General features: G+C 39.4%; 1 protein-coding gene across 1 annotated transcript in view; it reads right to left on the reverse strand.

The window, feature by feature from the left end:
* GPC6 (glypican 6) overlaps positions 1-22,890 on the reverse strand; it is a 992,840-nt gene that overhangs the window by 44,289 nt on the left and 925,661 nt on the right. The window contains exons 5-6 of the mRNA XM_070751300.1: positions 21,669-21,799; positions 17,141-17,284 (exon numbers count right to left, since the gene is read on the reverse strand). Of these exons, the coding sequence (XP_070607401.1) occupies positions 17,141-17,284; positions 21,669-21,799 (275 nt within the window). The remainder of the gene's footprint in view (positions 1-17,140; positions 17,285-21,668; positions 21,800-22,890) is intronic.

Here is a 22,890-nt window from a genome sequence, read left to right on the forward strand (position 1 = left end):
ACATGTTGTGGAAATTGTAAAACAACAAAACATTTTGGTGGCTGGTCATTTATCAGTGACTCAGAGGGACTTGTTTTTCTATAGTAAATGGTTTATAGTAGCAGAATGGAGTGGAAGATTTTGCCTGCAATGAAATGAAATACAGAAGGTATAAAGCAAGCATGCTTGAGCTGGTACGAAATAAAAACTATGCTTTTGAAATATTGCAGAAAAACAAGGGTATAAGTTGCCTTCCCATGAACTGGGTGTGCATAGATAGCAATAGAAATAGCATTTAGACTTGTATACTGCTTCACAGTGCTTTACAGCCCTCTCTAAGTGGTTTACAGAGTCCTACGTAGCTTCTGCTTTGGCAATCTCACACTACTGACTAGAGCCTACAAAACCTATGCCAGACCCATTCTCGAATACAGTTCATCTGTCTGGAACCCACACCACATCTCAGACATCAACACCATCGAAAATGTCCAAAGATAATTCACCAGAAGAGCCCTTCACTCCTCCACTCGAAACAGAATACCCTATGAAAATAGACTATCTATCCTGGGTCTTGAAAGCTTAGAACTGCGGCGCCTAAAACACGATTTAAGTATTGCCCACAAGATCATATGCTGCAACGTCCTTCCAGTCAACGACTACTTCAGCTTCAACTGCAACAACACAAGAGCACGCAACAGATTCAAACTTAATGTTAACCGCTCCAAACTTGATTGTAAAAAATATGACTTTAACAATCGAGTTGTCGAAGCGTGGAACTCATTACCGGACTCAATAGTGTCAACTCCCAACCCCCAACACTTCTCCCTTAGACTCTCCACGATTGACCTCTCCAGGTTCCTAAGAGGCCAGTAAGGGGCGTATATAAGTCCACTGATGTGCCTAACGTCCCCTGTCCAATTGTCTTTCCTTATCTCATTTATCATATATATTCTCTCCTTCTCTCTTATATCATATATATTCTCTCCCTCCCATCTACTTCTCTTCTTTTTACTTTCTATCGTTATATATATTACTTAATGTCTACTCTCTTACACATGTACGGGTGGCTTAAAGGTCATGTGACTGGCTTAAAGGTGGCCAACTAGTCATATACTCAAGCAGTCTACATGAGATGGTTGACTTGGTTTTCTGCAGTGCAGAAGAAATTGACTATAATGACTAAATGGTTACCACCCAAATGGTTTTTTTTTAAAGATAGACCATAGTTTCATTGAGTGGGATGATTAATTCTCATTCAAGTCTGTGTGACATAAACAATGGCAACTTGGCATATACTGTATCTTCAAAATATATAGCCAAGGGCTTTTAATCAAAAGAGGAAAGGGATATTTTTAATAACACACCTATTCCAGCCAGAGGTGGGCTGCTGGGGATTTGCAGGGGTTCAGGAGAACCACTAGCTAGGTTCTGTACAATTCAAAGAACCCCAAAATCTCATGTCCTGCCCACCCCACCCCACCCCATCCAAGAGTCCACACTGGATGAAGGTAACTGCAGGGTGCACATGGAGGCTCAAGGAGGACAAAAAAATGGACCTATTTTGAAGTTTGGGAAGGCCAGAAATGGGCCTATTTTTAGCCTGCAGAGGGCCTTCAGAGCCTGCGGAGCCCATTTTTGTCCCCCTGGAGCATAGGTCTTCAAACTTGGCAACTTTAAGACTTGTGGACTTCAACTCCCATAATTCTCCCTACTGCTCTGCTGGCTGGAGAATTCTGGGAGTTGAGGTCCCCAAGTCTTAAAGTTGTCAAGTTTGAAGACACCCTGCCCTGGAGGCTCAGGGAAAGCCTCTAGAACCTATGCCTCCTGCAATATTTCAACTGGACTTGGAGAGAAGAGAAGAAGAGAAGAGAAGACTTTGTGGAAAACAAAGTTTCACTTGGATGCAAAGTTTACTCTGAGTTCAGCTGTGGCTGTGGGCACTCTGCTGGAGTCCTTTTCTTTGTTATGGTGAAGAGAATGGAGACAAATCACAGCAGCTCTGCATTCATTATCTCTTTCTTTTCTCCATATCATTTGAGCTCTTTTTAATTTTTCAGCATCAACTGTATAGTTCTTTTTTTTTTGCCATTAACTGTGCATACTTCAAAGATATAATTGCAAAACGAAATAGGTGCAAAGGTGGTTTTTGTTCGTTCCAAGAGAGATGATTTTTTCTTTTCAGCTGAGATTTTTTTAAAAAAAATATTTTATTCATCTGTCACTTTTTAATATATCTGTGGATTACAGACTACATCTAAAGAGCACCCTCCTTTATTTAAGATCTACTTCAACATTAGCTACAGGGAGAATTAAAAACTGCTAGAACTCAGAAAAAAATTCCTGATGGTGAGAACAATTAACCTGTGGAATGGCATGCCGTCAGAAGTTGTGGATGCTCTATCAGTGGATGTTTTAAAGAAGAGATTGGACAGTTATTTGTCCAGAATGCTATTGGGTCTCCCACTTGAATAGGAGGTTGGACCAGAAGACCTCTAAGATACCTTCCAACTCTGCTATTCCCTCCCTCCGTCATTAAAATCTTCAATATACTGTATGTAGCTGTGATGGTGAACCTATGGCATGCGTGCCACAGATGGCATGCGGAGACATATTAGAGAGGTGTGAGACTTTGCTATGTTTCAGCCAATTTTTGACCTTAGGAAAGGCCGATTCGTCCTCTGGATGCTTCAGGGAAACTTCCCTGAAGCCCCGAGGCAAAAAAAATTCCCCAATGGACAAACAGGAAGTTCAGAAAAATACACTTCCGTTTTGCCGTTGTGCTGCTTTTTTGCACTCTGGAGGGTTCAGGGAAGCTGACAACAAATAATTAAATTTCTTCACATATCTTGTTTGTATTTACAATGTCTACAATGTAAAATTTGCATTGTAATTTACAATTTGCAATGTTGCATGCTACCCTGAGTCACTTCGAGAAGGGCAGCATAGAAGTCAAACAAACAAACAAACAAACAAACAAACAAACAAACAAACAAACAAACAAACAAACGGCAAACTAGAAGTGCATTTTCCAAATTTCCGGTTTGCCCGTTTGGGCATTTTTTTCACCTACCAGGTTTCAGAAAGGCTTGTGTGCTTGCGCAGGGGACAGCACGGAGGGGGGGGGGGGGCGGAATGCCCATGCGTGGGGAGAGAGAAAGGGTGTGGACACCTGCACACATGCTAGCACAGCCCCAGACACCCCTTTTGGCACATGAACCAAAAAAGATTCGCCATCACTGGTATATAGGATATACTGTACATTTAGCTTGGGAGCTATCTTTTCATTCACCATAAACTTCCTTCCTTTTCTTTCTTTTTAAAAAAGTTTTCTTTATTAGTTTTTACAAAATATAAATAAAAGGTGTATGTACCACAAGATCTTTCTTTCTTTTTTTTAACAGATCTTACCCATTTCATCATTTCCTTATATTTCTATTTTTGATGTTTTATATACTTATACAGTGGTACCTCTACTTAAGAATTTAATTCGTTCCGTGACCAGGTTCTTAAGTAGAAAAGTTTGTAAGTAGAAGTAATTTTTTCCATAGGAATCAATGGAAAAGCAAACAATGCGTGCAAACCCATTAGGAAAGAAATAAAAGCTCGGAATTTGGGTGGGAGGAGGAGGATAAAGAAGAGGAGGAGGCCAATCGCTGCTGAAGGAAGAAGGTGAGGTGAGGGGAATCAAAAAATCCAAAACTTTAAGGTTTTTTTTAAAAATGAGGGACTCTGAGGCTGCGAGGAGAAGCACACGCCACCCATACACCCAGGGCGGAGCTGCCTCCCATACACTGTGCCAGAAAGAGAAACCCAGGGGGAATGGCAGGAAATGGGCTGGGCCTTCGTGCCGCTCTGAAATTTCCTGAAAACATTTTCCAGGCTCGGGTTCTTAATTAGAAAATGGTTCTTAAGAAGAGTCAAAAAAATCTTGAACGCCCGGTTCTTATCTAGAAAAGTTCTTAAGTAGAGGCGTTCTTAGGTAGAGGTACCACTTTACTTGTAAATTTACATTTCTATATCAATCAGTTTATATTTACCTTTGCAAGTTATTCATTACATTACATACGTTTATTTATTTTTGTATGCCTTTGCACATTGTATCACTTTTCCATGTTTCTATTCTCCAACCAATTGTACCATAAATTCCAAACATTGTAATATTCCGAATCATTTATTCCCTTCATTTCCATGGTCATTTTGTCCATTTTCGTGCATATGTAAATTGTAAACTGCCTTTCTATTACAGCTATGCCTGTCAAAGGCAAAATCCACAACGATGCCTTTTCGGTTCTATCTCTTCACATTGTCTGAACATCAGAAAACGGAAAAGGGCTTTCCAAAAAGAAGTGCCATGAAAGTAGCCAAAGAATTGTGTTTGTAGTCTTGGTTTGGATTTGTAGATACAAACTTAGAAAGAATTGCTATACTGGAATGTAAGTGAAAAAGATTCTACATAGGATGGGCTACTTTAAATGACTTTTCTCCCTTTTATTTTAATGCGGTTTGATCAGGACAGCTCTTCAAAGAGAGGCTACTTTTAGAAAAATTCCTGCTATAAAATGTACAGCCAGAGGTGGGTTCCTCCCAGTTTGCACTGGTTTGCCTGAACCGGTAGCAAATCGTTGATGATATCAAGACTTAAAATGGTCACCTAACATCAAAAACATCATCAAAAAAGCACAACAAAGAATGTTCTTTCTGCGCCAGCTCAGGAAGCTCAAACTGCCCAAGGAGCTGCTGATTCAGTTCTACAGAGGAATCATTGAGTCTGTCATCTGCACCTCTATAACTGTCTGGTTTGGTGCTGCAACCCAACAGGACCGACACAGACTTCAGAGGATAATCAGAATTGCAGAAAAAACAATTGCTGCCAATCTGCCTTCCATTGAGGACCTGTATACTGCACGAGTCAAAAAGAGGGCGGGTAAAATATTTACTGACCCCTCGCATCCTGGACACAAATTGTTTCAACTCCTACCCTCAAAACGTCGCTACAGAGTACTGCACACCAAGACAACTAGACACAAGAACAGTTTTTTCCCGAACGCCATCACTCTACTAAACAAATAATTCCCTCAAAACTGTCAGACTTTCTACTAAATCTGCACTTCTATTCTACTAGTTTTTCTCATCATTCCTATCACCCATTTCCTCCCATGTTGACTGTATGACTGTAACTTGTTGCGTATATCCTAAGATTTTTATTAATATTGCTTCTTCATTGCTTATTTGACCCCTATGACAATCATTAAGTGTTGTATCACATGATTCTTGACAAATGTATATTTTATTTTATGTACGTTGAGAGCATATGCACCAAGACAAATTCCTTGTGTGTCCAATCACACTTGGCCAATAAAATTCTATTCTATTCTATTCTATTCTATATCACAAGTTGTCACAGAACCAGTTTGGCTGATGTTGGTCCTTGGGTGCCGCCATCTTTTTTTATTTGAATTTTTTTCTTGAATTTTTAAAATGTTTTTCTTCTGCACATGTGCAGAAGCCACGTTTCCAGCACTGTGTATGTGGTCACCATCTTGTTTTTGTTTTTAAAAATATTTTTAAAAATTTGTACAAACTACCAGGTTGTTTTGGGACGAGTGCTCTTTGCAATACAAATGATAAAGAACATTGTTTTGAATTTTCAAACGTGTGTGTGTCTGAAATTTGTACCTTTGAATTTTTGGGAGGCTCCTACCAGAGAGTCCGGCGGAACATATACCATTTTAACTTAAGAGCAGTATATCCAGTGATGGGCTCCTATGGGAACGGTCATGAATGCAGTTCTGGTAGCAAAATTTGGAGCTCCACCCCAGAACACCGAATTTGCACTGAAAGATGTTGAAACAAAATGCATAAGCCATGCCCACAGTGTGGTAGTAAAACTTTTGGTAGCCCATCACTGAGTATATCTATTTACATATTATAAAGTAATTCTAATTTATTCTTTATACCTTGGTCTCGAATTCTACTAACCACATGTAAGGTAAGAGGAAACACAAAATACATGGCATCTTAATGCTAGTTTAGGTCTGGCGCTTGGACCATTGAGACTTGATAGTTGAATAAAAATGCCGTTCCAGTCTAAACAATTGAGAACCACAATAATTATAAGACCAACTCTTAGCACATCTTTTAAATAAAGACAGTAATAAGAATGTGGAGGCCTCAACCTAAGTATTAGTTTGCAAAAGCAATCGAGAAATAAGATTATTTTGCAAGGAGGGGGAAGAAAAAAGATTGCTACGTGGATAACATTAGATGTCATTTGTCAGCAAAATCAGCAATATGTTAATGGGTATGAAAATCAAGAATAAGAATACCAGAGCTTACACCATGTTGCATTGTCCTCCAGATAGTCCTCTAGGAAGCAGGAGAGAAAAGAAAAAAAGAGGGAAAAATCAAGACAAATTGTTAGGTTACAGGAAGCAGAGAGCTGCAAAAAGGATAATGTATTGGCATCAGCAAACTACAGGGATTCTTTGACTTACAACAGTTCATCTAGTGACTGTTTGAAATTACAACAGCAGTGAAAAAAGTGACTTACGACCAAAAGGAATCTAGAGATAAGATTATTTTGCAAGGAGGGAAAAAAGAAGCATCCCCATCACGGTCACAGGATCAAAATTCAGATGCTCGGCAACTGGTTCATATTTATGACCATTGCACAGTCCCAGAGTCATATAATTCCTCTTTGCAACCTTCTACCAAGCCAAGTCAATGGGAAAGTCAGATTCATTTAATGAGTGTATTACTAATTTGACAACAGCAGTGATTCCAGATCTAAAGCACGATCTACGTATTGCCCACAAGATCATATGCTGCAACGTTCTACCTGTCAATGACTACTTCAGCTTCAATCGCAACAACACAAGAGCACGCAACAGATTCAAACTTAATATTAACCGCTCCAAACTTGACTGTAAAAAATATGACTTCAGCAACCGAGTTGTCGAAGCGTGGAACTCATTACCTGACTCAATAGTGTCAACCCCTAACCCCCAACATTTATCCCTTAGACTATCCACGATTGACCTCTCCAGGTTCCTAAGAGGTCAGTAAGGGGGGTGCATAAGTGCACTAGTGTGCCTTCCGTCCCCTGTCCAATTGTCTCTCCTTATCTCATTTTCCTTTTCTTCCTTTCAAATATGTTCACCTATACTTTTATATCTTTTCTTCTGTTTGTTTCTTTAGTTATATTACTACATATCTATTCTCTTCAATGTGTATTATGTATTGGACTAACTATCTAACTAACTAACTAACTAACTAACTAACTAACTAACTAACTAACTAAATAAATAAATAAATAAATAAATAAATAAATAAATAAACAAACCACCATGGCAAGAAAGATCATAAAACAAGAGAAAATTCACTTAACCCATGTCTCACTTAGCAACAGAAATTTGGGGCGCAATTGTTGCCTGTACTGTGAACAGAGTTTAATTATGCATGCTGTGGTGGACAATACATACGAGGGTCGCCCAGAAAGTAATGCATCACATTTTTTTTCTCAGGCTACAGTAATGGTACGAATGCGAAACTTTAGATATACTGTACATTATTTGAATTTTCAGGAGTGCGTGTGTAAATTTTGCGTTTCTTCAGACAGATAGCGTAGCTGCAGCAGTGTTTCGAAATGGTGTCTGTAAATGATGTATATGTTACAAGCAGTGTGTCGTCACTGAATTTCTCACTGCGGAGAAAGAAACTGTTGGGAAGATTCACAAACGTTTGTGTACAGTTTATGGAGAATCGGCAGTTGACAGAAATACGGTTAGTCGCTGGGCACAGAGGATGAGACCATTAGAAAATGGGTTCGGCAGAGCTCCAAGATCTGCAGCCAGAACAAGGAGTGGTACCGACAGGGCATACACGCCCTTGTGTCTCACTGGATATAGGGAGTGTAGAAGAAACTTCATTCTTTCTTGTGTTATTTATTTATTTATTTATTTATTTATTTATTCCAATACACAATGAGGGTTTTAGTGGGTATATATCTATATACACATAATAAAATACATGATGATGCTTATAGAGGAGATACTCATAATAAAATATATCTATGAAAGAATAGAAAAGAAGGTATAGTAATAGAACATATCAATGAAAGAATAGAAGAAGAGATATAGGAATAGAAGAAAGGTATAGGAGATATAGGGGAGATATAGAAGAGCAATAGGACAGGGGATGGAAGGCACTCTAGTGAACTTGTACTCGCTCCTTACTGACCTCTTAGGAATCTGGATAGGTCAACCGTAGATAATCTAAGGGTAAAGTGTTGGGGGTTTGGGGATGACACTATGGAGTCCGGTAATGAGTTCCACGCTTCGACAACTTGGTTACTGAAGTCATATTTTTACAGTCAAGTTTGGAGTGGTTAATATTAAGTTTAAATCTGTTGTGTGCTCTTGTGTTATTGTGGTTGAAGCTGAAGTAGTTGCCGACAGGCAGGACGTTGCAGCATATGATCTTGTGGGCAATACTTAGATCTTGTTTAAGGAGTCTTAGTTCTAAACTTTCTAAGCTCTTTAAAAGCATTTTAAGTGACTGTTTTCTTCCCCCCTATACTTAATTTTCAAGAACTAGACAGAGTCTGTTTATCCTATGATAATCGCCAGCATTAAAACCAAATCATTGCCATTCATTGCTCCTACTTGATTCAATAAGTTTGATCCTATTGGATTTTTCAAAAACTCTTCAGCCAGAAATAAGCATTTAAAAAAATGAATATTTTGCTTCCCATACTAATTTTATATAGCAATGGCACTTAGACCTATATACCCACTTCACAGTACTTCAGAGTTGTCAGCCTATTGACCCCAACAATCTGGGTCCTCATTTTACCGACTTCAAAAGGATGAAAGGTTAAGCCAAACTTGAGCCTGGTGAGGATCGAATTGCTGAACCGTTGGCATTTTATTTTATTTTATTTTATTTTATTTTATTTTATTTTATTTTATTTTATTTTATTTTATTTTATTTTATTTTATTTTATTTTATTTTATTTTATTTTATTTTATTTTATTTTATTTTATTTTATTTTATTTTATTTTATTTTATTTTATTTTATTTTATTTTATTTTATTTTATTTTATTTTATTTTATTTTATTTTATTTTATTTTATTTTATTTTATTTTATTTTATTTTATTTTATTTTTTCATTCATTCATTCATTCATTCATTCGATTTTTATGCCGCCCTTCTCCTTAGACTCAGGGCGGCTTACACCATGTTAGCAATAGCACTTTTTAACAGAGCCAGCCTATTGCCCCCACAATCCGGGTCCTCATTTTACTCACCTCAGAAGGATGGAAGGCTGAGTCAACCTGAACCGCTGACCTTCAGATCTATAGTCAGCTTCAGTGGCCTGCAGTACAGCGCTCTACCTTCTGCGCCACCCCGGCTCTTTAGTTTATTAGATTAGTTTATTAGAGTTGGAAGGGACCTCGCGCAGAAGCAAAATCTTGAGAGGAGATGCGCACGTGATTTCGGCAATTTTTTGCTTCTGTGCATGTGTGGAAGCAAAAAAATTGTCGAAATCTCAGGTGTGTGCGCATGCCCTTGTGAGATTTCAGCGTGTTTTTGATTCCTGTGCATGTGCAAAAGCATAAACACCCTGGGATGCGCACGCATAGCACATGCACGCATACAAGGGAACTGAAGCTGTGTGCAGTTCACCAGTAGCAGCAGTAAAGGGAATCCCCTCCAGCTTTTTTCAGCCTAACATTTCTAATAGCTTAGTTTCTACCAGACTGAAATCCTATTTTTTGTTAGGAAGAGGGGGGCTCCAAATACCAAGATTTCTAATCTGGCTGGAAGCTTGGTTAGAATAGAATAGAATGCATTATTGGCCAAGTGTGATTGGACACACAAAAAATTTGTATCCCTTGCATAGAATCTCATAGAGAATTTGAAGCTTAACAACTGACAAAGACAAGGGGTCTTTTTAACAGCTAACTTTACAACTATTGCCTTTATCATTTGTTTCACAACCAATTTACCATCTTAAAGCATTTTAAAATCTGGAAAGAGTAGGGAAAACATGCCCTTCCTCTCTCTCCAATTGCTGAAATTAACACACTTTATCTGTGCTTTATCTTTGCACACTCACTTCCTGGCCCTTCCAACCTACTTGTGCTCTTAGAAACATAGTAGATTGATGGCAGAAAAAGACCTCAAGGTCCATCTACTCTGCCCTTATACTATTTCCTGTATTTTATCATAGGATGGATATATGTTTATCCCAGGCATGTTTAAATTCAGTCATTTTGTATTTACCAACCACGTCTGCTGGAGGTTTATTCCAAGCATCTACTACTCTTTCAGTAAAATAATATTTTCTCGCGTTGCTTATGATCTTTCCCCCAACTAACCTAAGATTGTGCCCCCTTGTTCTTGTGTTCACTTTCCTATTAAAAACACTTCTCTCCTGAACCTTATTTAACCCTTTAACATATTTAAATGTTTTGATCATGTCCCCCTTTCCCTTCTGTCCTCCAGACTATACAATTGAGTTCATGAAGTCTTTCCTGATAAGTTTTATGCTTAAGACCTTCCACCATTTTATCAATATCTTTTTGTAGGTGAGGTCTCCGGAACTGAACACGGTATTCCAAATGTGGTCTCACCAGTGCTCTATACATTGGGATCACAATCTCTCACTTCCTGCTTATTATACCTCTAGCTATGCAGCCAAGCATTCTACTTGCTTTCCCTACTGCCTGACCGCACTGTTCACCCATTTTGACACTGTCAGAAATCACTACCTCTAAATCCTTCTCTTCTGAAGGTTCAGTGAAGGTCATCTATAGGTGAATGGTTATTGTTTTTTCCTTACCTGATCTCAACAATCTGAAAATCTCTCTGAGGCGATCAGCTAAATAACTTTTTAAAAACCATTTTTACTTCGATCTCAAACATTCGTGATTGATAGCAGTTTCCCCAATCTGGTGTCCTCCAAGAAGGTTGGTTTAAAGCTCCCAAGACATACCAAGTCAACATGAAATAGTACCAGGCTGAAAAATGCTAAAGATGCTGATTTATGAAGTAGGATTGCATAAGTATTATTTCTACTGTGCATTTTTTTTTTTAAAAAAAATCTCTGTGTGTATTGATTTCTTTATTGGTGTGTTTTTCTTACAGGTTTCAATTGATTTATTATGTCTCTACTTGTCTCTTTGAAGATGTTTTATTTGCACAGAAAAATGATCAATACATTCATAAGTAAACATGAACAGCAAGCTTTAGCTTGGCCCTCGTAGTCTATCCCAAAGAAAAATGGAAAAATGCAGCTAATTGGGAAGACTGTTCATCTGTCGGCTGTTTCTGCAGAAATAGCAAAAATGAACCTGGTAGAGTCAGAGAGAGATTAATGTCCCACTAAAATTTAACGGCATTGCACTGAATAGATAGTCTTGCAGTGAGATATGCTGAGGGTTGAAGATCCAAGGATGAATCTGTACAACTGCTGCTGATCCTGAGTCCAATCAGAATAGAGCTGGAGGTCTTGTGGTCCAACCACCTGTACCATTTCAGACAATTGACCATCCAGTTTCTTCTTAAAAACCTCCAGTGATGAAGCATCTACAAGATCATATGCTGCAACGTTCTACCTGCCAATGACTACTTCAGCTTCAATCGCAACAACACAAGAGCACGCAACAGATTCAAATTTAATATTAACCGCTCCAAACTTGACTGTAAAAAATATGACTTCAGCAACCGAGTTGTCGAAGCACGGAACTCATTACCTGACTCAGTAGTGTCAACCCCTAACCCCCAACATTTTTCCCTTAGACTATCCATGATTGACCTCTCCAGGTTCCTTAGAGGTCAGTAAGGGGCGTGCATAAGTGCACCAGTGTGCCTTCCGTTCCCTGTCCAATTGTCTCTCCTTATCTCATTTATCTTTTCTTCCTTTCAAATATGTTCACCTACACTTTTATATCTTTTCTTCTATTCTTTTCTTTACTTATATTATTACATATCTTTATCTTCAATGTGTATTATGTACATAATACACATTGGACATAAATAAGTAAATAAATAAATAAATAAATAAATAAATAAATAAATACATAAGTAAGTAAGTAAGTAAGTAAGTAAGTAAGTAAGTAAGTAAGTAAGTAAACAAACAAACAAACAAACAAACAAACAAACAAACAAACTTCTGAAGGCAAGGCCATGCCATTGGTTTATTGTTCTCACTGTTTGGAAATCTCTCCTTAATTCCAGTTTGCTTCTCTCCTAGATTAGTTTCCATCCATTATTTCTTGTCCTGCCCTCTGGTGCTTTGGAAAAATAAGCGGAGCCCCCCTCCTCTTTGTAGCAGCCTCTCAAATATTGGAATGCTGCTCTTGTGTCACCCCTAGTCCTTTTCCCCCCACTAGACTTGCCAAACCCAAATCCTGCAACCGTTCTTCATATGTTTTAGTCTCTAGGTCTTTAATCATTTTAGTTGATCTTCTTTGCACTTTTTCCTGAAGTCTCGACAGAGGTGGGCAGCAGGCAGGATGGAATGGAACGCAGTTCCATCGGTGGAAATGAAGATGCGTGCCCACTCCAGCTGATCGGCGGCTGTCAGTTCCTGGATTACTGGTCTTGGCTCCAGTAATCTCCTTTTTTCCCCTGCTGCTTCCGTAGCATCTGTGCTCCTTGCTTTTTTCCTCTTTTCTCCTTCCTGGCCTCAGATGAGCTTCCGTCTCTCCTGCCCATCCCCCCTCCAGCCTCACGTGGCCACCTCCAGCCTGAGGTGCAAGCAGAAGGCATGGGTGGAAGTGGCGCTGGCAGCATTTATGCTTCTGGCAGCACATGGTCGCGAGAGATACTGGTAAAGTTGTAAATTGAGGACTTAACAGTTCACTTGAACGATGGTGAATGTTCAAGCCACTCCCACCTGATCACATGGCTGGCAAGCCACTCCTACCCACAAAATAAGCCACACCCACAGTGTGGCAGTAAAATTTTTGGCTGCCCATTACTGAGTCTCAACATCTTTTTGTAGAATGGTGAGCAAAACTGGATGCTGTTTTCCAGATGTGGCCTTAGTAAGATTCTGTAAAGCGATACTAATACGTGATTTTGACTTTATGCCTTCGTTTATACAACTGAGGATTATTTTAGCTTTTTTGCATGCTCCTACACGCCACTGTTGATCTAAAATGTTTCTTCTCCCCTCTCTCAACCCTCTCCTCAATATAAAATGCTTATAGTGTAATTCTGCACAATTGCCTCATCCCATAATGTTTGTCCAACATAAGAATTTATGATAGTTCGACTCACCCTTGTTGGCTGAAATATCCAAATAATGTATTGAAGTTAGTCCATTCGAGTTGGCCTTTCCAACTTTCAAAAATGCATTTTTTAAAAAAATCTCTCCTTGCTGCAGAGCAGTTTAACGGTACTTTGGCAAATGTCCCCGGTAGAGATATGAAAGGTTCAAATTCTATTTTATAGCCTGGTTTTGAGTCTAGCAAGGTCAGATGGCATATTAGGAATATATTTTTATATTGGTGGAAACATATTTTGGGGTTCTTGATGCTATTTTTTTTAAAAGGGCCTTTTTTTAAAAGAAAAAAAATTAATGCTGCTAAAATCAAGTTTTCTGGAGCCATTTTCCATCATTTTGAAGAGAAAGAGCCGGACTAGTGGGTTGAAGCCACAAGGAAATAGATTTGGGATAGATATTAGGATAAATTTTCTGATGGGATTTGCTACCAACGGGTGAAAGAAGGAATAAGCTGTTTCCTGTATTCGTTTCAGCTCTTCAAAGAGAGACTGGATAGCCACCTGTTCAAAATATTGTATTGGATTCTTCACTGAGCATGGATTGGACAAGATGACCTGAGATATCTTCTGATTCTCTGGTTCTTGACAGTAGTTCCAAGAAGGCAGTGCTCTCTCTACATAAGTATGAAAGCAATGCTATCTATCACATGCACTTAAAATGTACCTCTGCAACTCTTTATTGAGCATCTAGAGCAGGGATGTCAAAGTCGATTTCATTGAGGGCTGCATCAGGGGTGTGTTTGATCTCACGTGGGCTGGGTGGGTGTGGCCTTGGTGGGCGTGGCCAGCTCATCACTCATTGAGGCTCCATTTTTAGCCACAACGGTCTCCTGCAGCACACTACCAACAAAAACTGAACCTGAGGGGCCACATGCGGTCCACCTGGTCTCTATTTTTGGCCGCAGTGGCCTTCTGTATCCCTCTACCAGCAAAAACAGAGCTCGGGGAGGCCATGTGTGGTCCCCCCGAGCTTTGGTGTTGCTGTCAGAGGCACCGTGGGCTGGTCCTTCGCTTCAGGGTGGCTCTGCAGGCCAGATCTAAGCACCCCGTGGGCCGAATCCGTCCCACAGGCTTTCAGTTTGACACTCTTGATCTAAATAAAATAACAGAATTGGAAGGGACCTTGGAGGTCTTCAAGTCCATAGAAACATAGAAGTCTGACGACAGAAAAAGACCCCATGGTCCATCTAGTCTGCCCTTATACTATTTTCTGTATTTTATCTTAGGATGGATATATGTTTATCCCAGGCATGTTTAAATTCAGTTACTGTGGATTTATCTACCACATCTGCTGGAAGTTTGTTCCAAGGATCTACTACTCTTTCAGTAAAATAATATTTTCTCATGTTGCTTTTGATCTTACCCCCAACTAACTTCAGATTGTGTCCCCTTGTTCTTGTGTTTACTTTCCTATTAAAAACACTTCCCTCCTGGACCTTATTTAAACCCTTTGACATATTTAAATGTTTTGATCATGTCCCCCCTTTTCCTTCTGTCCTCCAGACTATACAGATTGAGTTCATTAAGTCTTTCCTGATACGTTTTATGCTTAAGACCTTCCACCATTCTTGTAGCCCGTCTTTGGACCCGTTCAATTTTGTCAATATCTTTTTGTAGGTGAGGTCTCCAGAACTGAACACAGTATTCCAAATGTGGTCTCTATAGCGGGATCATAATCTCCCTCTTCCTGCTTGTTATTCCTCTAGCTATGCAGCCAAGCATCCTACTTGCTTTCCCTACCGCCTGACTGCACTGTTCACCCATTTTGAGACTGTCAGAAATCACTACCCCTAAATCCTTCTCTTCTGAAGTTTTTGCTAACACATCCCCCTGCTTAGGCAGGAAACCCTATACCCAAATACCAAATACCATTGCATATGTTTAATGTAGTTACAAAACAAGGTTTCTGGTCTTCGCTTGTATGACATGTGCATCTTTAATTAAACTTTATCAGAGAAAGATGCATTATGCATATGGACACTTAACAACAATAAATGCTTATTTAATGATGAGCAGAGCATTAAAAAGGAATCTATTGTAAAGTTAATTGGGAATTGAAATGATTGCACTTTAATGTGACAAGCAGGAGATTACTTATTTCAGTAGTGTTATGTGCAATTTTCTCCCAAAAGAGGAGGAAAAAATATCTTGTCAAATTCCTCTTCTCATGTTTTCTCTTAGGAGTAACATATTGTGTATTGGAAATGCATATTTTGCAACTACACTGCTTTAAGTCTGCCACCTGCCCCATCTGGCCTTTTGATTTGTGATTAGTGATGGGTGAACCGAACCCGCACAATTCGGGTCCGTACTGAATTTTGTGGTGTTCGGTATGCTGAACATGAACCCGATTTTTTTTTAAACTTCGGGCAAAGTTCGGGGTCGCGTTCAGTGTTCGGAGCTTTGACGTCACTGGCAGGTTGCTAAGGATGCCAAGGTGATCACTTCCTGGATTCCATGGAATCCAGGAAGTGATCACCTTGGCATCCTTAGCAACCTGCTGATATACGTGACATCAAAGCTCCGCCCCTGGAATCTCTTGGTGGGATTCTCCATTCGGGTTCGGTTCGGGTTTGGCCGAATTTTGCGTAAAGTTCATCCAAACTTGCCGAACCCGAACACTGTTGGGTTTGCCCATCACTATTTGTGATTGATCCCTCAATTCATTCAATGGCCAAAAGAGACATGAAGAAGAAACCTGACATGGATTTTGTGGAAGGGATTTGGAAGCAGCTGCTCCAAGGGACATAATGGCCTACTCACAAAGGCTGTGTAGAAAGTTGGAAGGCTTCACAGTTCTCTTGCCCATTTGTGAATGATTGCGGAAAATAATATGGGCCTGAAAATTACATGTAAAAGATACCTTGGTGCAAAGAAGCAAAACCGAGCACTGATGTCAAAAAATTGCATTGAAATTTGCATGGAAAAAAAATGCAATAAACAGATTAATGTAAGAGAAATAGAGCTGAAAAGAGGGTCAACTCCAGTAATGGGCTGCTGCCCCCCTGGGGGGGACATACAGTGGGGATAGTTTATGTACTATTTATTGAATACTTAATAGTTTTTTTAATTGTCCTTCCTTCTCTAGTACTTTAGTATTATCCTTAATTACTTTTAAAATAGAAAATAATAATTGATTTGTATTCATATATTTGTATTTATTAGATTTGTATGCCGCCCCTCTCCGAAGACTCGGGACGGCTAACAACAATATAAAAAAGACAATGTAAACAAATCTAATATTAAAAACAATCTAAAAAACCACAATTTAAAGAACCACTCATACATACAAGCATACCATGTATAAATTCTATATATAAGCCTAGGGGGAAGGGAATTTCAATTCCCCCATGCCTGACGACAGAGGTGGGTTTTAAGGAGCTTGCGAAAGGCAAGGAGGGTGGGGGCAACTCTGATATCCGGGGGAAGCTGGTTCCAGAGGGTCAGGGCCTCCACAGAGAAGGCTCTTCTCCTGGGTCCTGCCAAATGACATTGCTTAGTCGACGGGACCCGAAGAAGGCCAACTCTGTGGGACCTAACCGGTTGGTGGGATTCATGCGGCAGATGTTGTTAAGTGAGCCCTGCCAATATCACAACATTTCTTGCTCCATTTGTTAAGTGAATCACCGCAGTTGTTAAATTAGTCACACAGTTCTTAGGTGAATTTGGCTTCCCCACTGACTTTGCTTGTTAGAAAGTTGCGAAAGGTGATCACATGAATGTAAATCGCATTGATTGGGATGCTGCACTGGTTGTCAGTTTGAAAAATGGTCGTGGGTCACTCCCGTCGTAACATTGAACGGTCACTAAGTGAGGAGTTGTAAGTCGAGGACCACTTTTACACAATCCCACTGGGTTACTTACCAGCCTGTCCAAGCTGGTGCCAGCAGCAGTTGTTGGCCTTTCTTCTGGGTTGTAAGGTCGAAAGCGGGTGTTGAAGTTTTCAGGAATGGATCGAGAAGATCTTACGCCAGGGGCTGGTTTAGGTTGTCCACAGCCTTGGAAAACCTACAATATAGAGAAATAGGTTCATATTATCATCAATGGTGGATTTGTAGCAAAGTTAAGTTATATTGGAAAATGATAGAAAGAATAATAGAAGAAATAGTAATGCAAGAGATAGAAAAAACCCCGGAATTTTATTTATTAAGTATAACTAAACAGAAATACAAGAAAGATATTTTCCATTTAGTTATTCATATTTTGACAGCGGCCAGGATAGTATATGCGCAAAATTGGAAAGGGGAAAATATTCCCAAAGAGGAAGAGGTAATTAAGAAAATACTAGATTGCGCTGAAATGGATATGATGACAAGACGGTTAAACAACCAAGAGGAATCCTCATCATCATTATTATTATTCAGTTGCCCAGACTCCATTTGCAATATGCACCCGTAGGCATAAGATTTGGCTTATGCACATGTGCAGAAAGTGAAATATTCCGTAAAGACACTCGCGAGAGCGAGTTTTCAGCCATTTTCATCATCCGTGAAATGTCGCTTGGGCAAGCATCTTTACATGAGATTTCGCTTGCTGCGCATGAACAGAAGCCAAATTTTATGCATATGTGTGTCTGTGTGTGTCAGGGACACAGTTGTGTGCACATCCCGAAAATCGCTACTGGAACATAGCATGTTACCATTTTGGTAGCAGGCCATCAGTGATTATAGGGTTGTTAAGATGACCTGTTGCTGGTCTCACCGTTCAGCAGATTTTTTCTGGAACATCAAAACTGCCCCATTTTCCATGGAAATGTAATTTTTTTAATAGCAAGAACTGTATGGGAATACATTTCTCTGACCAACTCAGTAGTTGAAGCCTTTTATTTAAAAAAAATTAACACGCTGTGCTTCCTATATAGAACAGAACTGAACTAAGAAGTATTCAGGATTAAACCAGGCAGGCTGCTATTAGTATAATCCCTACTAATGTTTGGTCAAAAAAGGCATTTACATCAATAAAGGAAAAATCATAATATATGTCTTGAAGAGTCATGAAACTATGGAATACAAAAGAGGGGCAATAACAGGATTATATTTAAACAGAACAGTGGCGAAATCTTTCAAATGTAAATGTGTTGCAACTAAATATTAATATTCCATAGAAAGAAGGAATCACATATGATTGATTATGAATGGATGAGGATTATGATTTATCATAAAACTTCAACATAGTGTATGACACATGTGAGACTAGAAAATTTGAAATGAGGTAGAAGTTCAGCTAATTGATGCTACTTATAGTTAAACCAGAGACTCTGCCAAAGTTTTACAATCTACAGTTGGGTATATTGAAATCAGGTAGGGCTGGAGATATATGGATGCCCTGGTCACATATATGTGTGTAAAATACTAGTTTGAAGCAGGGTGGTGCAAGGAAGGCTTTCACGATTAGCAATAGCACTTAGATTTGTATACCACTTTACAGTAGTACTTTACAGCGCACTCTAAGCGGTTTACAGAGTTAGCACATAGACCCCAACAATCTGGGTCCTCATTTTACTTGCCTCAGAAGGATGGAAGTCTTGATCAACTCAATCTTGAGTTGGTCATGATCACACTGCTGGCAGTCAGCAGAATTAACATACAATACTGCATTCTAACCACTGTGCCACCATAGCTGTTACAGAGGATTTATTTTATTATTTTATTTATTTATTTGTTTATTTGTTTGTTTTGTCTATTACATAATGTAGGTATGTGAAGATATAATCATATTAATATACATGAATAAAAGATTAGAAAAACATTACAAATGATAGTACAGTGATACCTCGTCTTACGAACTTTATTGGTTCCAGGACGAGGTTTGTAAGGTGAAAAGTTTGTAAGACAAAACAATGTTTCCCATAGGAATCTATGGAAAAGCGATTAATGCATGCAAGCCCAAAACTCACCCCTTTTGCCAGCCGAAGTGCCCATTTTTGCACTGCTGGGGTTCCCCTGCTGGGATTCCCCTACAGCATCGCAAAAACACGGACGTCCGTAGGTGATGTTTCCCATGGAGGGGAGTCTCAGGGGAATCCCAGCAGCACAAAAATGGGTGTTTCGCTGGCAATAGAAGTCCCGAGGTGGAGCATCCCAGTGGTGGCAGCTTGGGTTTGTAAGGTGAAAATAGTTTGGAAGAAGAGGCAAAAAAAATCTTAAACCCTGGCTTTGTATCTTGAAAAGTTTGTATGACGAGGGGTTTGTAAGACAAGGTATCACTGTATTCATACACATGATGCTAGTAAAACATAAAGAGACAATAGGACAGGGGACAGGGAGATGGGACTTTTTGCCTCTGCCAGTTGGATGAAGCTCTTTCCTCCGCAGCAGCTGATCGGCCGCTGTCTTCACTCCCTCGCCCAAAGGCCCGTGGCGAAGTGTCCCATGTGGCCAAAAGGCTGTGGCTGAATTTGGATTTTTGTGACCAAAGGGCTGGGGCGAAGAGCTAGGGGCCTTTGGGCGAGGGAGTGAAGGCAGCGGCCGATCAGCTGTTGCAGAGGAAAGAGCTTCATCCAACTGGCAGAGGCTAAATGTCCTAAACCTGGGGACAGAAGGCACGCTGATGCATTTATGCACGCCCCTTAATGATCTCTTAGAAATCCGGACAGGTCAACAGTGGACAGTGGATTAACAGTGGATTAATTTTCACTTCCTCCTATTGCTAAGGCAGGGTGAAGTTTGATCAAGGTGATCTGCTAACAAAACGATGCTTTCCACAGGAGATCAAAAATTCCCTGCAAACATTCTATGTTTCATAGAGGGAGACTCCAATTGGGCTCTTTCCTATATGCCAAGATATGCTTGTTTCTATGGTCATTTATACATCTTTCTCTTTTCTAAAACGGGAACCAGTTTAATGTAATGGTTAAGACTCCAGGCTACAAACCAGGAGACAGTGAGTTCTAGTCTAGCCTTAGGCATTAAAGCCAAATTTATATTGAGCTGGTCTCTCTCTCTCTCTCAGCCAGTGAAGGGCTACCAAAAATTTTACTACTACACTGTGGGTGTGGCTTATGCAGGACGCCCTGCATTTTCTTTCAACATCTTTCAATGCAAATTGGGTGCTCTGGGGTGGAGCTCCCTTTTCGCTACCCCACTGCATTCTCCTCCATCCGGGCGGTAGCCCAACCCTTCTCTCAGCCCTAGAAATAAAAGGCAAGGACAAACCACTTCCAAAAATGCCTTGCCAAGCACACTGTAGGGATTAATCGAAACAATGAGCTGGGGTGGCGCAGCCGGTAGAATGCTGTACTGCAGGTCACTGAAGCTGACTGTAGATCTGAAGGCAAGCGGTTCAAATCTCATCACTGGCTCAAGGTTGACTCAGCCTTCCATCCTTCCGAGGTGGGTAAAATGAGGACCCGGATTGTGGGTGGCAATAGCCTAGCTCCGTTAAAAAGTGCTATTGCTAACATGTTGTAAGCCGCCCTGAGTCTAAGGAGAAGGGCGGCATAAAAATCGAATAAATAAATAAATAAATAAATAAATAAATAAATAAATAAATAAATAAATAAATAAATAAATAAATAAATAAATAAATAAATAAAATAAAATAAAATAAAATAAAATAAAATAAAATAAAATAAAATAAAATAAAATAAAATCACAGAGAATCAAGAACTGACTCAAAGACACAAGTGAACAAGTTAATAAACTTTTCTACCACCCCTTCCCTTTACTTCCATTCAACATTCCACCCAAGTCTTGGCATTGCATTTTTAGGAACGAGGGGTAATGACAAATTGGAGGGTAGTCAAAGGGGGTAAATCAAGTTAATATGGGCCAATAGAACGGAAACACTCACCCCTCCCAATGAAAAACAGGTGATATACATATACACTGCTCAATAAAATAAAGGGAACGCTCAAATAACACATCCTAGATCTGAATGAATGAAATATTCTCATTGAATACTTTGTTCTGTACAAAGTTGAATGCGCTGACAACAAAACGAAATTTATTGTCAATCAGTGTTGCTTCCTAAGTGGACAGTTTGATTTCACAGATGTTTGATTTACTTGGAGTTATATTCTGGTGTTTAAGTGTTCCCTTTATTTTTTTGAGGAGTATATAATCTGGAAGACCTGATTTTTCAAATACCTTCAGGGATATCATGGGGTTCAATCATAACCTGTGATAGTTAAGGATTGCTCAACAGAAGAGTGGACTTCCTTGGAAAAATCTTCTTTGTGATATTTAGAAAAAAGTTGAAAAACTATCTGTTGAGCAATGGATTCCTGGTCCTGGGTGGTCTACTCTATGTGATGACAATACTAACTTTATACTCTGGGATTCTATGAAAGTGATTGTGGTCCTAGAAATATACACAAGATAAAGGAACATGAACGCAATACAGCCTTCTGGTTTGCTATCAATTCCAAACATTTAATAGCAAAAATTGATACCTTTCCAGTCACATGCACACTGTTTTCTTGCATGTTCATAATGGCTTCAGAAATTTTGACATCAATGGGATCCATAACTGACTCAATGTTGAATGGTCCCTCTAGTCTGTCTGCTACCAAAAGCATGGCATCTGTTAAAGAACAAATGAGTCGGTCATTGCATAATCAGCAACTGTGCAACGTCATACATTATGCTTAATCTTGCAATTATCTCAGGGCAATGCAATGAAAACAAGCTATTCTCTTATTTGCTGTACAGAATTCACAGAACGCTTGAACGAACGAAACAGATTTTTAAACAGGTCCTCAGAGTACAATCTTGGCACCCGAAAGTTGCATTGCTTTGACTATATTTCAGGTTTCTCATCCTAAATACATTGCAGGTTTATTTGAATTACACCGAAGGTGTGTTTTTCAGCTGGTTACGTACTCTTAAAACATAGTTATGGGATGGCTGTCTTCACTGTGGACTCCCAGTCTGCATAGCATGTGTGTATGTGTAGCAGGTGGTGTTGGATGTTCAAGTTGGATGGCCCATGGCAGTTTTATTTATTTATTTATTTATTCATTCATTCATTCATTCATTCATTCATTCATTCATTCATTCAGTCCAATACATAATACACATTGAAGAGAAAGATATGTAATAATATAAGTAAAGAAAAGAATAGAAGAAAAGATATAAAAAATATAGGTGAACATATTTGAAAGGAAGAAAAGATAAATGAGATAAGGAGAGACAATTGGACAGGGGACGGAAGGCACACTGGTGCACTTATGCACGCCCCTTACTGACCTCTTAGGAACCTGGAGTGGTCAATTGTGGATAGTCTAAGGGAGAAATGTTGGGGGTTAGGGGTTGACACTATTGAGTCAAGTAGTGAGTTCCACACTTCGACAACTCGGTTGCTGAAGTCATATTTTTTACAGTCAAGTTTGGAGCGGTTAATATTAAATTTGAATCTGTTGCGTGCTCTTGTGTTGTTTCGATTGAAGCTGAAGTAGTCATTGGCAGGTAGAACGTTGCAGCATATGATCTTGTGGGCAATACTTAGATCGTGTTTTAGGCGACGTATTTCTAAGCTTTCTAGACCTAGGATTGATAGTCTGCTTTCGTAGGGCATTCTGTTTCGAGTGGAGGAATGAAGGGCTCTTCTGGTGAAGTATCTTTGGACATTTTCAAGGGTGTTGATGTCCGAGATGTGGTATGGGTTCTAGACAG

This window comes from Erythrolamprus reginae, chromosome 4 (genome assembly GCF_031021105.1).
Source record: "Erythrolamprus reginae isolate rEryReg1 chromosome 4, rEryReg1.hap1, whole genome shotgun sequence".
Lineage (NCBI taxonomy): Eukaryota > Metazoa > Chordata > Lepidosauria > Squamata > Dipsadidae > Erythrolamprus > Erythrolamprus reginae.